General features: G+C 44.2%; 1 protein-coding gene across 3 annotated transcripts in view; it reads right to left on the bottom strand.

Annotated features, from left to right (window-relative positions):
• The window catches only part of LOC136336355 (zinc finger protein 474-like), a 59,311-nt gene that overhangs the window by 16,068 nt on the left and 29,951 nt on the right, over positions 1–13,292 (bottom strand). Inside the window, exons 2-4 of one of the 3 annotated variants that reach the window (XR_010731433.1) lie at positions 11,747–12,975; positions 9,185–9,279; positions 7,929–8,604 (exon numbers count right to left, since the gene is read on the bottom strand). Coding sequence is in view for 2 of the 3 variants with exons in the window: in XM_066277942.1 (XP_066134039.1) it covers positions 8,560–8,604; positions 11,747–12,769 (1,068 nt within the window). In the remaining variant the exon portion in view is untranslated. Of the gene's footprint in view, positions 1–7,928; positions 8,605–9,184; positions 9,280–11,746; positions 12,976–13,292 lie in introns of those variants that run through there. The other 2 variants (XM_066277942.1, XM_066277941.1) reach the window with 2 other exon arrangements.

Raw genomic sequence — 13,292 nt, 5'->3', positions numbered from 1 at the left:
CTTTCCGAGGAGGCCCTTTTAGTGGCCTGTGCCCCAGCAGCCATATCAAGATGTAAAAGATGCCTTTTTATAAATTACCAAATATGCACACAAATGAAGTGCCTGGCTCTTTCCCCCAGTAACATGTTTCCCATGTTATTTGGAAATGAACAAAAAATAGGGAAAGTTTAATGGTCTCTCTTTTTCTTTTCAGTTTGCACTATAACAATTCCTGCATCAAAACAGTCATATGCCCTGTGTTCATTTGGGAAAATTCATTCATCTAAGAGTCAAAGAGAAATCAAGGAACCCAGTAGTGAGAAAGCTTCTTGAGAGGAAACAGTTTTTGTTGACTTGAACCATGACTTTGAGTAAACTAGATAAAAGTGCTCCCCCTTCACACACTTCCAAACCACCTGTGGTCTCTAATCTGTACGGTACGAGTCACAGGGATACAACATTTGAAAATGGTGGTCACGGAAGAGAGACACACACGACAACCCTTCCCCCATGTCAGGGCTCGACCTGGAACCGGCCCTGCGTATTAATAGCATTTCCTGTTTCTCACACAGAGCATGCCTGGTAACCAGCACAGTAAGGCCAGTCTGTAAATATCTGGGTTGAACCCGATATTTTTCAACTTCACAGAAGCCAGCAAAGCAATGGGATTCTAAATACTGATACGCGAGTTGCACTGGGAACAGGAAGAACTCGGAGACATCTGCTGAAAACACAGCTAGGAGGGATGCGAAGATGGAGACGTGCTCTGGCCGGAAAGCAGCCAGAAGAAAGGGCTGTCTCTCAGGGCAACGGCAGTCCAGATGCGACACGGGAAGAGTGACCTGGTTCCAGGCAACATGCCGGGCACTGTGCTGGTCAGAACCGGGAACCGGCCCCCACAGTGGGCATGACCACACTTAACTCACCACCTTTATTTGGGAACCATTTCGTGCTTTTCCTCAGCTTTTTCTCTGGGACAGGGAGTCAGCTACACAGATCCCTGTCTGGCATTCACAGAGCCCGTTCCACCTCGAATCAGTCAAGAAACAGAGCTGAGTGAGGAAAGGGACCTATGAGCAGAGGAAGCATTTTCCTGACTTCTCTGCCCATGGATATATTTGAACTCACACTGATTCATTCTGAAAACTACTCTCCAGATGTGGAGCCACTCCAGGATCCTGGACTTTTCTGTGGCTCCATAAAGTCCTTAGAAGGTTTGGCTGCCAAGTGTCTGATCCCCAAGAATGGCCTCGTTGTTTTGGAGACTCCCACGGGTGACCCAAATAGGGATCAGCAGCTGGGGTGAGTTACCCTATGCCCAGGTATGAAGGGTGAGTGCTCGTGGTCTCTGCACACAACTACCGTGCAACTATGTGGGTCCCTTCATGGGTCGTCCTTCTAACCCAGGGTGTCCTCTTCAGAGCATCTCACCCAGGCTACTCACCAGAACTACTTGCCCTTTGCCTGACACTCTAGGATGTAAACTTATGAACCAACAGCCATTTTAGTCAATAGGCAGGCATATTTCTTTTGGCCAGCTCAATGTTCTTAAAAGTTTTATATGTGAATACCTTCAGGTGGGACTTCCTCTCCAGAATACCACAGGCTCACCACTCCCTATTGCCTGACACAAACCGGCCCAGGCCTGAAAACTTGAACTTGGGACTCTACACAGTCTTCTTCCCCAATCTCTCTTCCCACTCATCTCCCCATAAAAAGTATCTGCCTTATATTTCATTTGTAAGAAATGTCCAAATGTATGGCTAATTTGCATAAATGTGCCTATGGCCAAAACAGATGTATTAGCTATCTAGGGAATCTTTAGCTGGGATCTCCTACAGAGTCAGTGCTTTGAGTCAAAAAGACTGGATCTCTGACTGAGGAATTAAAACAGTTTCCCAGGTACTAGGAAAGGTACTTTATTTTATCTCTTTTTTTAAAAAAATATTTTTCCCCATTGATTTGAGAGAAGAGGTATTTTAGGAAAAAAAGTATGCAGTGAGACATTAGAGATCATCACAATGACAGGAGGCTTGAAACCCATCCGTAGGCAGCAGGACCACCTACTTTAAAGGATGAGACTGATTTTCAAGGCCACATACACACAGTGTCCATTTAGTCCTCCAGTCACTTACTTGCCTCCCTGACTCCTAGCTGGATCCCAGGCTGCCAGGGTCTAAGGGAAACGTGTGACTGTGCAGCTGTTGGAATGGGTGTCATCCCACTGATAGTGTTCTTGCCGTGTGGCAAAATTAAAGAAAGTGGGCCTTAGCTGCTGTTTTGGATTTTCCACGCTCCCAATCCATTCCATTAGGCCAAATAATTGAAATGTCTGTGGTAAGGGCACAGGGGATATCATAGAATGCAGAAATGTTTAGATGGGGAAATAGAGGAAAAATGTATCTCCCCATGCTCGAGGTAGAACGAGTAAAACTGCTTGTAGAAATCCTTGTGAATATTCCACTATTGAAAATGTTTGACCAAACAGCAACTAAGAATTACCCAGTGCCTTCTAAGTGCTGGGCCTTGTACTAAGCACTTAACATGCTTTATCTCAATAATTCTCCTAATAATCCTCTGGGTAAGACTCAGTACAACCCACTTTATAAACCAGAAAACTGAGGCACAGAGCTGTTAGTAAGGGGTGAAGCTGATTTTCACAGTTTTCTAGCAACTGTGAAGGGGGCAGGAAGGGGCTGACAAGTGATGACCTCTCAGGTACCAGCTCAGGTCCTTTGCGACATTTCTTCATTTTAACCTCACACAGTGGGACTGCTGAGGCGCGGGGGGGGGGGGGTATGTGATTTGTTCAAAGATATGTGGTTACACTGGGTATCTTTTACCTCAGGGGTCCCCAAACTTTTTACACAGGGGGCCAGTTCACTGTCCTTCAGACCGTTGGAGGGCCACCACATATAGTGCTCCTCTCACTGACCACCAATGAAAGAGGTGTCCCTTTCGGAAGTGCGGCAGGGGGCAGGATAAATGGCCTCAGGAGGCCGCATGTGGCCTGCAGGCCATAGTTTGGGACGCCTGTTTTACCTGATTCCAGGTCTGTCTGATGCCATCCAGCTGCTTCTAGAAACAGGGGTAAGGTAATCAATGGTCTGCAGAGTGTCATGCTCTACCTTATGTGTTCACAGAGTCAGCACTGGGTGGGAATTTTGAAACCAGCAAAATTCCTACACTGCTGTTACCTCAAAAATTCATTCCGTTGGGTTCAATACTGCCCTCTACCCATTCTCTTTCAAAAGGCAAATAATTCTGTTAGAGATTTTGCTATGAAGGAGTTTATCAGATCCTCCCAACCCCCTTCCAACCATTAAAAGGGATTGAGGTGGGGGTGGAGTAGGTACAGAGGTGAAGAAAGAAATAAGAGATCAGAGTATCAGGCCAGATCACCAAAGACTCATTCCCAAAGTCAGAATTTTGTCTGCAGCCATTTAAAGCACGATTTCAACATACTTGACTGAAAATGAATGTATACATTTTCATTCTTCCAAGCATATTCTGTATATGCAGAAAAAGTATAAATGACATTTTAATGTATATGAGTAAATGTATATAGTTTAATCTCAAACTCAACAATTGCAGAGTTTGATTGTCTAGAAACCACCGGTATTTCACATGTACTTCTGCTGTTTTCAAACAATACTCAAATGTCACATCTGGAAGGATCATTCTTTGAAATAAAATTGTTTTTGGAAATCACAAGATGCCACGTAAAAGAATTTTTCCAATCTAACCTATTGGCCAACTATTAGAGTCTGTTACCTCTGATTTGGAGTTTTGTTTTGCTTTTTTTAACAATAAGAAAGACTTGGCCATTCATTTGGAAATGCTATTAATAATTAAGGACCTTCATATACCTGATTTTTAAAAATAAGCTACTGAGGCCCTGGCCGGTTGGCTCAGCGGTAGAGCGTCGGCCTGGCGTGCGGGGGACCCGGGTTCGATTCCCGGCCAGGGCACATAGGAGAAGCACCCATTTGCTTCTCCACCCCCACCCCCTCCTTCCTCTCTGTCTCTCTCTTCCCCTCCCGCAGCCAAGGCTCCATTGGAGCAAAGATGGCCCGGGCGCTGGGGATGGCTCCTTGGCTTCTGCCCCAGGCACTGGAGTGGCTCTGGTCTCTACAGAGCGACGCCCCGGAGGGGCAGAGCATCACCCCCTGGTGGGCAAAGCATCGCCCCCTGGTGGGCAGAGCGTTGCCCCTGGTGGGCGTGCCGGGTGGATCCCGATCGGGCGCATGCGGGAGTCTGTCTGACTGTCTCTCCCCGTTTCCAGCTTCAGAAAAATACAAAAAAAAAAAAAAAAAAAATAAGCTACTGATATTTTGAATATCTGATTACATTTTAGTTATTTTATTGCTCATCCTGAGATACAAAGGTGGAAAATATAAGTTAAAAAACAAATTCCAAATAAGATTCTCTGTGTCTGAAAGAAATACAGTTGCTGAGCTCAAGTTATTTTGTCTTTTCTCATTTTAGAGAAAAGAAATATTTTTTCTGACCACTTGGAAGGATATTAATTGGAAAGTAAGGTGTTTAAATAAATCTCTTTGCAAATTCTTATAAGAATGAGTTTTCTTGAAAAAAAAATGGCCAGAGGATGCCCCTGGTATTTGGTTCCATTTGGCAACAGGCATGACCCTCCTGATCAGATGGTTTCCCGGTCTCAGGATGAAACACAATAACAAGGGAACAATGTGGGCAAGACAGGAAAACCCACAAATTGAGAAGACCACTCAAGTCTCCCAGCTACTACAGTTAAGAGAGAGAAAAGGCAAGCCTGGGACTTAGAAGGTGGGTATATCCAATGCCTGGTTTGTTTACAGCTTATATGCCAAAGGGCCTCCAGCTCAGGGGAAAGGCTCAGGAAAGAAAATTTCCAATAATTAAAAAAAAAATAAAAAAAAGAAAGTTATCACAGGATAGGTCAGAAAGAATTCTAACTGAAGGAGACAGTTTTTGTTTTCCTGTCAGAGTTGTTGACCTCGATCACTCCGTCTCTGCCTGGTCCCTCTGCCCGATTCCCTGAAACGTTAGGCTCAGACCAGTGCTACCTTTATGTTTGCACGTTCTCTGCTAAAACAAAGGTAACCTGGGATGTGCGAGCTCCTTGGGGACTTTAAATGACAGGATCGTGGCATATGAGCTGGTGCTTGGAGAAGGAATATTGATAATATTGAGTTCCGGGATTTATTAGGCCTTTCTTCAATTTGTAAGACATTTCTTTACATATAAGACAGCCTTACAGAGGTAATATTTGAAAGAGACAATAGAAGTGAGAAGGAGGTGAACTACATAATATAAAAGGAAAGCAGGAGATGGCATTTTAAGTCATATCCTCTCAATATTCCAGCTGGTCATAATGCTGAAATTGAGCTTCACGTTTAGTGGTGAGATTCTATTCACAGGACAGTCAACTTTGTTTCAATAGGAATTCCTTCAAGGTGGTATTGCAGTGACTTTGGTGAAGTTCTAAAAATTTTTGGAGATTTTAGTTGTTGACCTTGGAACTTGGATTTCTTAAGAACTATGTATATCCATTCAGTCATGACACAAAGATTTACCAAGCATTTATCACTAGAAAATACATAGGTGGCTATGTATTTGGGGCTGGATGCAGGGAGATGCAGGTGACAGGGAAAAGCAGGTTTATGAAGACATGAAATCATTTAAGTGAAGCTAATTCTTTGAGAGTATGACATGTTGTAGTTTGCTCATTTTAGGCCTGAATAATATCTGAATTCATAATATATGATCCTTTCCTCTCACTGAGGTTATACTCAGTATTTGTCTTTCTGGAAAAGGAGAAAGCCACACGATGGAGCCCCAATATAATGACCACCTACTTTTGCTTTGGTCTTTGGGCTCGCAGAGAGGTAGCTGTATCTTTTATGGTCTCTTCTATCATGGATATGTAATTATAACCTGAGCCTGATTTTTTTTTTTTATCTTTTTATTTTTTATTTTTTATTTATTTATTCATTTTTTTTTATTCTTTATTTATTTATTCATTTTAGAGAGGAGAGAGAGAGAGACAGAGAGAGACAGAGAGGAGAGAGAGATAGGGGGGAGGAGCTGGAAGCATCAACTCCCATATGTGCCTTGACCAGGCAAGCCCAGGGTTTCGAACCGGCGACCTCAGCATTTCCAGGTCGACGCTTTATCCACTGCGCCACCACAGGTCAGGCCCCCTGAGCCTGATTTTTAAAAATAATTCTGTTAGGCTGTAACTTGTACAGGTATTATCCTTCAATTTTTTTTTATTTTATTTTTTTTGTATTTTTCTGAAGCTGGAAATGGGGAGAGACAGTCAGACAGACTCCCGCATGCGCCCGACCGGGATCCACCCGGCATGCCCACCAGGGGCGACGCTCTGCCCACCAGGGGGCGATGCTCTGCCCCTCCGGGGCGTCACTCTGCTGTGACCAGAGCCACTCTAGCGCCTGGGGCAGAGGCCAAGGAGCCATCCCCAGCGCCTGGGCCATCTTTGCTCCAATGGAGCCTTGGCTGCGGGAGGGGAAGAGAGAGACAGAGAAGAAGGGGGGTGGAGAAGCAAATGGGCGCTTCTCCTGTGTGCCCTGGCCGGGAATCGAACCCGGGTCCCCCCCCACGCCAGGCCGACGCTCTACCGCTGAGCCAACCAGCCAGGGCCAATCCTTCAAATTTTTATATTAAGAAGCTGTACAACAATTTTGTGAGTGATACCGGAGCTCTAATATTTGTAACTTCCTCTCCCCTACCCTCAATGTACACATATCCCACCCAATAGACAGGGTGGGGCAAAGTTGGTTTACAGTTATTCACATGGAAAATAATACAATCATTAATAACAACACAAGAATAAACTCTGTTTCGCGTTCTCACAACTGTGAACCTACTGTTGCCTCACCTTGTGCATATACAGATTCTTTGGGGTTGGAGTTTAGAAACAACAGTGCAGGAGAGAACTGGTCTCGTTACCTTAGAGTTGGACTTTGTGCACCTGAGAGCGATGGGATCCTAAAATGCTGCCCTGGTGTGCGGGCATGGTTGGCACCAAGGAAAGATGCAGTGGCACATGGAGCTGGATATTAGTAGTCCAGCTGCCAGCATCATCAGGGAGCAGTTTGTGACATCAAGGCTGGTTTATGTGACATCAGCAGAGCTGAGAGGGGAACTAGGGCCACTGAAGATGATTATAAGGGTGCAAACCCCCCAAAATAATCTTCCTGGATACTCCATCACTTCCAAAGAGTTCCAAGTCATTCTTGTGTTTGGGAGTCATAGAGGCAAAGGGTTCTACCAGTGCTAGCCTTGATTTCAGGAACTCAATTTCACGGAAGGCATGAAGAAACAAAGGATTAAGTAGACTCTTAAAATTAATCTTTTCTCTCTCATTATACCTCTCTCTTTCTCACATGGATAGGCTTGGTAAAGCATGCCTGGCATTTCACTGAGAGGATAAAAGCTAACATAAAAATACTCAAAAAAGTGTCCTTTTTCCCATGTCTCCCAGTGAGCTCCAAATACTTCTTACTCGGTAGGTACACGTGCACACACAAAACTTTTCACAACGTGAGAACTTCCGTCCTGCCCTTCTGAGTCTTTCTGACTGTGTGTGACCTTCCTATTGAGAGTTTTGCCTTTAGAGAATGAGACACTTAGCCATGAAACAGAATTTATAACATGAAATCAACTATGTAATGGAAGCCCTAAAACTCTGGAGCTTTTATTACAAGAGTAACTTCTCAAATATTTTTGGAGGTAATACAAAGAGAAAAGCAATAATATTTTTGATAGTGTAGAAGACATTACTTTAAAAGAAAACACCAGATGGCAGCACCAGATGCTAAAGAGGAATCTGAAGGGACTATTCGCTCAAACTTGAGCATCTAGGATGGATGTCCAAGGTAGATTAAAACTCCATTGAGAGACAATCATTTACAGAAAAGATAGTTTCTCTAAAGAAAAAGAATGTCTACTTTGTAACATAGTGAAGGATTTCCAGGAAAGGTGTTTCGCATGTTACAAGCATAATCGTAAGGAAATAACCCCAAGTATGATCTAACCAATAAAAGATAATTAGACAAAGGCTTCACTTCAGTTTGTAGTTACATTTAATTAACTCTGTAATCTGGGTTCCATTTAGCCAGAAAAGGCCTAAAGCCAAAAAAATGAAATACCACTGGTTTCCAGGAAAGGAAATATTTTTTCCAAATATTTAATGCAAACATTAAAATTTATGCACTCATATTAAAATGGAGCAATAATGACCTCTGTTACTGTACTCCTCAGCGTCACTTAGGAAACTACTTACTGAAGTAGACATCAAAGGATCTCACTAAGTAAATATAATATTAAAATTCAAAATTCTAATCTATGATTTCCTATATTATACATCAAAATTTCACCTGGGGTTAATACCGCTATTAAAATCTTGCTGAATTGAATATTACTTATTCAGACTTTCCTACTTTCAGAGGAAAGAAAGGCAATTCAGTGCTGCTGGTGACACCATGTACTGGGAGAACCACAAGCCCAGCCAGGGCAGTCACAGCTTCTAAATAAAAATCCGCGTGGAACAGAGGTAGATTAAGGTTGGTTGAGGCTCCAGGTGCAGAAGAAAATTTTGGGCCCCTTAAAGAAAAGAAAGAGAGAATAAAAATACATGTTAACCATATTTTTAAATAAATAAAAAATATTATGTACTATCAATGTTAAAATTGCACACATGAAACCAAACTTGGTGTCATTAGAAAAAAGTGTCAAGTTGGGGTTTTGCGGGGCCCTTTCAGAAGTCGGGGCCCAGGGTGTGTGCCCGGTGCGCCCGCTGTTAACTCCGCTTCTGGTGTGGAAGGCTTTATTCCTCTTACATATTACTTAGTATACTTTACAACTTTCTTTTCAGATCAGTAGGAGTGAATGCAGCTCTGCATTTTGAATGGGAAGCAACAGGACAGCTCAAGCCTGTTTAGTGGTTACAGAGCAGAGCAGAGCTCTCCCAGAGTACCCACTGAGGCCGTGGCAGACAACTAGCCTTGGTGGCATTTGTTTATGTTTAGAAATGACTGAAAGGTGACAGAAGCATCTGTGTCATAAGAGAAGTGAGCCAGTCTATGCTGGAAGATCACTCTGCCAGCAAAACAGTCATAGTTGCCCAGCTGGAGTGAATTGTTTTCCAAGTACTGTGATCATGGTTCTGAAATTATTTTCTCACCTGAATTCACTATAAGTCCGAGCCCCTTGAGAACATCAGGCAAGATCATTGATTCTAATAGGAAGTCAGATCAAGGATGCCAGAGGGAAATTGTTCTAACGGACAAGAGAAGAAATGAAACAAACATTTGAACTGTGAAAAGAATGCGTGTGCATCATGGTCAGCCAAAAGTCGACCGTCACAGGCAGATGAAATTCTGAAATCTAATAATGCATAGGGCAGTGCTCTTTACGGAAAATGGATGATTCCCTGTACTATCTAAATTTTAAATGATATAAAGAAAGAGAAACATCAATAGACAGGATCAAATTGTAAGCAAAAGAGAAAACTACAGCACCCAGGAGAGGCTCTCTGCTGAGAGCATCGTCACATGGAAAACATCTTTTTTAGTGAAGGAATAGAGTCTCCATTGCTTCAAGAACCTTAGGCTTCTCTGAAGCCTAGGAGATTTCTCCACTGTAATTAAACCAAGCTTGCTGTAAGTCTAGCAACTAAAGGGACCTTAAATTAGATGACCTTTCTGTGACCTCCACTAAAGCCTGCATGGTCCCCAAACAGGCCAGCACACATCTGACAGCTGTGGGCGCCAGGTTCTCACTGACACGTGCCTTTTCGGGTCTGGGAGGAGGGTTAACTGTGCTTTGACACAGCCATGTCCTCTAGATGCCCTTGTTCTGCTGCGCTCCCCCTCACACTGATCTAAACGCAGGAGTCGCCGAGGGCCATCGCTGGCCTCTCCTTCTGACATTTTCCCTTCCAGACGACTGCGTGAGTCAGGAGGTGTCTTCTTGTGAAGCCGTGGGCCCAGGCCAGCCCTTGTAGCAGTCGTGACTGAGTGAGAACATGCTGTGCTCAGCCTGTTGGCTCCACTCTTGGGAGCACAAAGTATGTGTTATAACAACAAGCCCAAGAATCTCCACCACACTCTTCCTTATCTCAAGATCTGTAATGAGAGCATTTGAAGTAAATGCATACAATCAGAAAACGGGGCTGAAAGTCATACACTAACAGAGTTTCTGATTATGACCCTGAGACACGATCCTTTTGCTCTTTGAATCCAGACCTCACATGTTTTGGAAGAAAAGCAACAGCCAGAAGATGGGAAAAACAGATCATGTTTATGAGACCAGCCTGAAGTCCATGCCACACTGAAGGGCTTGGGTTTTCATTCGGCAAAGAAACCACCCATTCTTTCTTCAGTGTTCATCGGAAAACTTACGCAGCTTCTGTTAGTCTGACTTTTCAGCCTTAGGATCATTGTCTTGAAATCTTATAAACCAGTAAGTCTGAGCCCTCTGACTTGAAATCTTATAAACCAGTAAGTCCATACTAATTTCATTTTAAATATGGAAGTTAGGGAAAAGTATTATGCACTTGCCAAAATAATACAATGCAAAAAGTAAGGGGAAAAATGGATTAAAAATAAAAGATCCCCCTGCTCACTCTCCCCTCCCACATACATACTCTCTCTGGTTTAATCCTTTACAGTAGCTCGAGTAACCTTAGTTTCCCAAAAGCAGCCATTTAAAGACCCTGCAGGCAGGCATTTCAAGTGGCAAGCCACAGAGAAAAAAAACTTTGACCACTTCCTGTTTCTCACGATTTGACACTCTGTAAGGTGTGCTAGAGGCCAGCACATCCAACCCTTTGGCTTAATGGCAGGACAGAGTCCACAGATCATGCCCTGTTTTTCAGGTAGCCGCCCTCATAAGCATCCTTCCCAATCCTGGTTGATGAAGAAACTTCAGGTGAAGGCCCAACATTTCATCATATGATTGGGAACTCCTGGGTCATCCTTATTTACAGTTGCCCAAGTGGGGAGTCGGGGAGTGGTGTCCAACCTGAACACAAGGCACAGAGCAGCAGCGGGAAGTCGGCGCCTCCCAGAATCACGAACATACAACTAGCTGCTTGCGTGTCTATGCTGGGGTTAGTTCCCCACATACTACGATCATGTAACTATTAAAAGAAAACATGCTGTATTCACAGAGCATGTCTATTTCTGCAAGTGCTCCAGTGTTTAATTATTGCTAAAGTCATTTGGGGTTTTTGACACAGATTCTATTTTAGTAAGATAAACTCAGCATAACCCAGCATTGCCAAAAGTGAATTCCTAAGGTAGATGACTAAAATAAACTGGTAATAAATATTGGCTTTTGGAACAGGAATTATAGCTTTGTAATGTAGACATAGCATTAATGACTCATTTTCAAATAACAGTCTCTTCCAAGGATTATTGGTATGAGGGATCAGGGAAGAAAAAAAAAAAGTCCATCTCTCTCTCTCTCTCTCTCTCTCTCTCTCTCTCTCTCTCTCTCTCTCTCTAAGGCAGCAGAATGGAAGAGGACTAAGAACCCACCAGGCAAGGATGTTCTTATGTCTACTTTGCCAACAAAGATACAGCCCCTAGAGTTGGCCAGGGGGTCAGCTTGGACAGGCAGCATTGAGTCAGAATAAGGCACTGAAAGAAACCATTCTAGAGGTTGAGGCAGTTGATTCTAGGGCCGTTTCTCCCCTGGAAGCAGAATGTTCTCCCAGGTCCACCCAATGCACATGAATTACCTTATTGGTCACAGTGGGTGCTGTCGTGTTCCTTTGTTGCTTGACATTAGTGGACTCTTTTAGGCTACCTTTGCCCTCTAACGTCAAATTCTGAACTTGAGCGGAACTTGGAGGAGCTTTACAACTTCTCTGGTGTATGGGAAGGCGGTCAGGGGCAAAGGTCCGGCCACAATTCGGGCAGGGCACGAGCGAAGCCGGACTTGGCTCCTCCCCAGTTAGGAGGGGCGGAGGCTTCTGTGGGAGTGGGCGGCGGAGCTCCCTGGGGAGCCGGTCATTTTCCATCTTCCACTTCTCCAGGCATTTGGGCTCATGAATAGGAAGGGAGAGGGTGCCAAAGTCCCTACCACAAATGTAACAGATGACAGTCCTTGGTCGAGCTGGGGTGCCACCAGGAGCTTTCTTAAAACTGGTAAAATCATTAGAACTGTTGGGGTTTGGTGCTCCCGGCCCCTTACCCTTGGGCTTGCAGCTTCTCTGGTGAACGAGGAGACGATCTGGCAAGAAAGTGCGGCCGCAGGTGTCACAGGGCAGCAGCTGAGCCTGGGAACTCTGGAACGCGGCCTCGTTCGCCGCCTGCAGGGAATAGGACCCACTGCTGCCTAGAGGCTGTGGTTTGGAGGGCTCTGGCCTCCTCAGGTGTTTGGGCAGCTTGCTGTTTTCAATATGCCACTTCTCCAAGCACTGAGGCTCATGAATGGCTAGTGATTGGGACCCAAATTCTCGGCCGCAGATATAGCATATCCGGAATCCAGGCCTGCGAGACGGGATCACAGGTGGGCTGGGCTGGCTTTCCGACATCGTTCTCTTACTGGACTGTTTGGAGAGTATCACAGTTCCAGGTCTGTTTTTCTGAGGATTTGTCTTTGTTTTTGCACCAAGATTGACCTGCTCTATTTCTGGCAAAAGGCTAGAATCGATGTCACCTGCTAGAACAGCTTGGTTGATAAGGAAGGTAGGTTCTTTAAAACTGTGGAAAGCCTGCTGCGCTTTTTTGGAAACCCCTTTCTCCTTTCCTCTTTCCATTCACAACGAAATCCTTCTCTGGTCCTTGCTCTGATTTCAGCCCCGATTCACTTGGGGCTTCTTCCTATAGCAGAGCGGATCAGGATGGCTAGGACACTCATTGTCATCAGTACCTTAGACCTACAGACCATGACTCACAGCTTCATTGCAGGGCAGCAGTCTGGAACACTGGGAAGTCCCCAATAAACCCCAGGTGCCTCCAAGATCTGTGGGGGAAACAATTCAAGAAGTTATTACACACACACACACACACACACACACACACACTAACCCCTGTTAGATTAAAAGTTGATTAAAAAAAAAACCAGGTTTGTTTGGTTTTTTTAACCTAGTGTCTGCTTTGCCTAGCACAAATGCTAGCACATAGGATTTTTTCAGTAAATGTTAAATATGAAGAAAATCGCCATTATAAATCGCACTGTTTTTGAATTGAAACTAGTATTCTGCTCAAAGGAGGATCGACATTTGCAGCACAGCATAGACGCATAAGACATAAACCACGGGGGTGTGGTGGTGAGATCAC

The sequence above is a fragment of the Saccopteryx bilineata genome, chromosome 4 (assembly GCF_036850765.1).
Source record: "Saccopteryx bilineata isolate mSacBil1 chromosome 4, mSacBil1_pri_phased_curated, whole genome shotgun sequence".
Classification (NCBI taxonomy): domain Eukaryota; kingdom Metazoa; phylum Chordata; class Mammalia; order Chiroptera; family Emballonuridae; genus Saccopteryx; species Saccopteryx bilineata.
The sequence above is the reverse complement of the archived record's forward strand: the minus strand, read 5'-3'. Positions and strand labels throughout refer to the sequence as shown.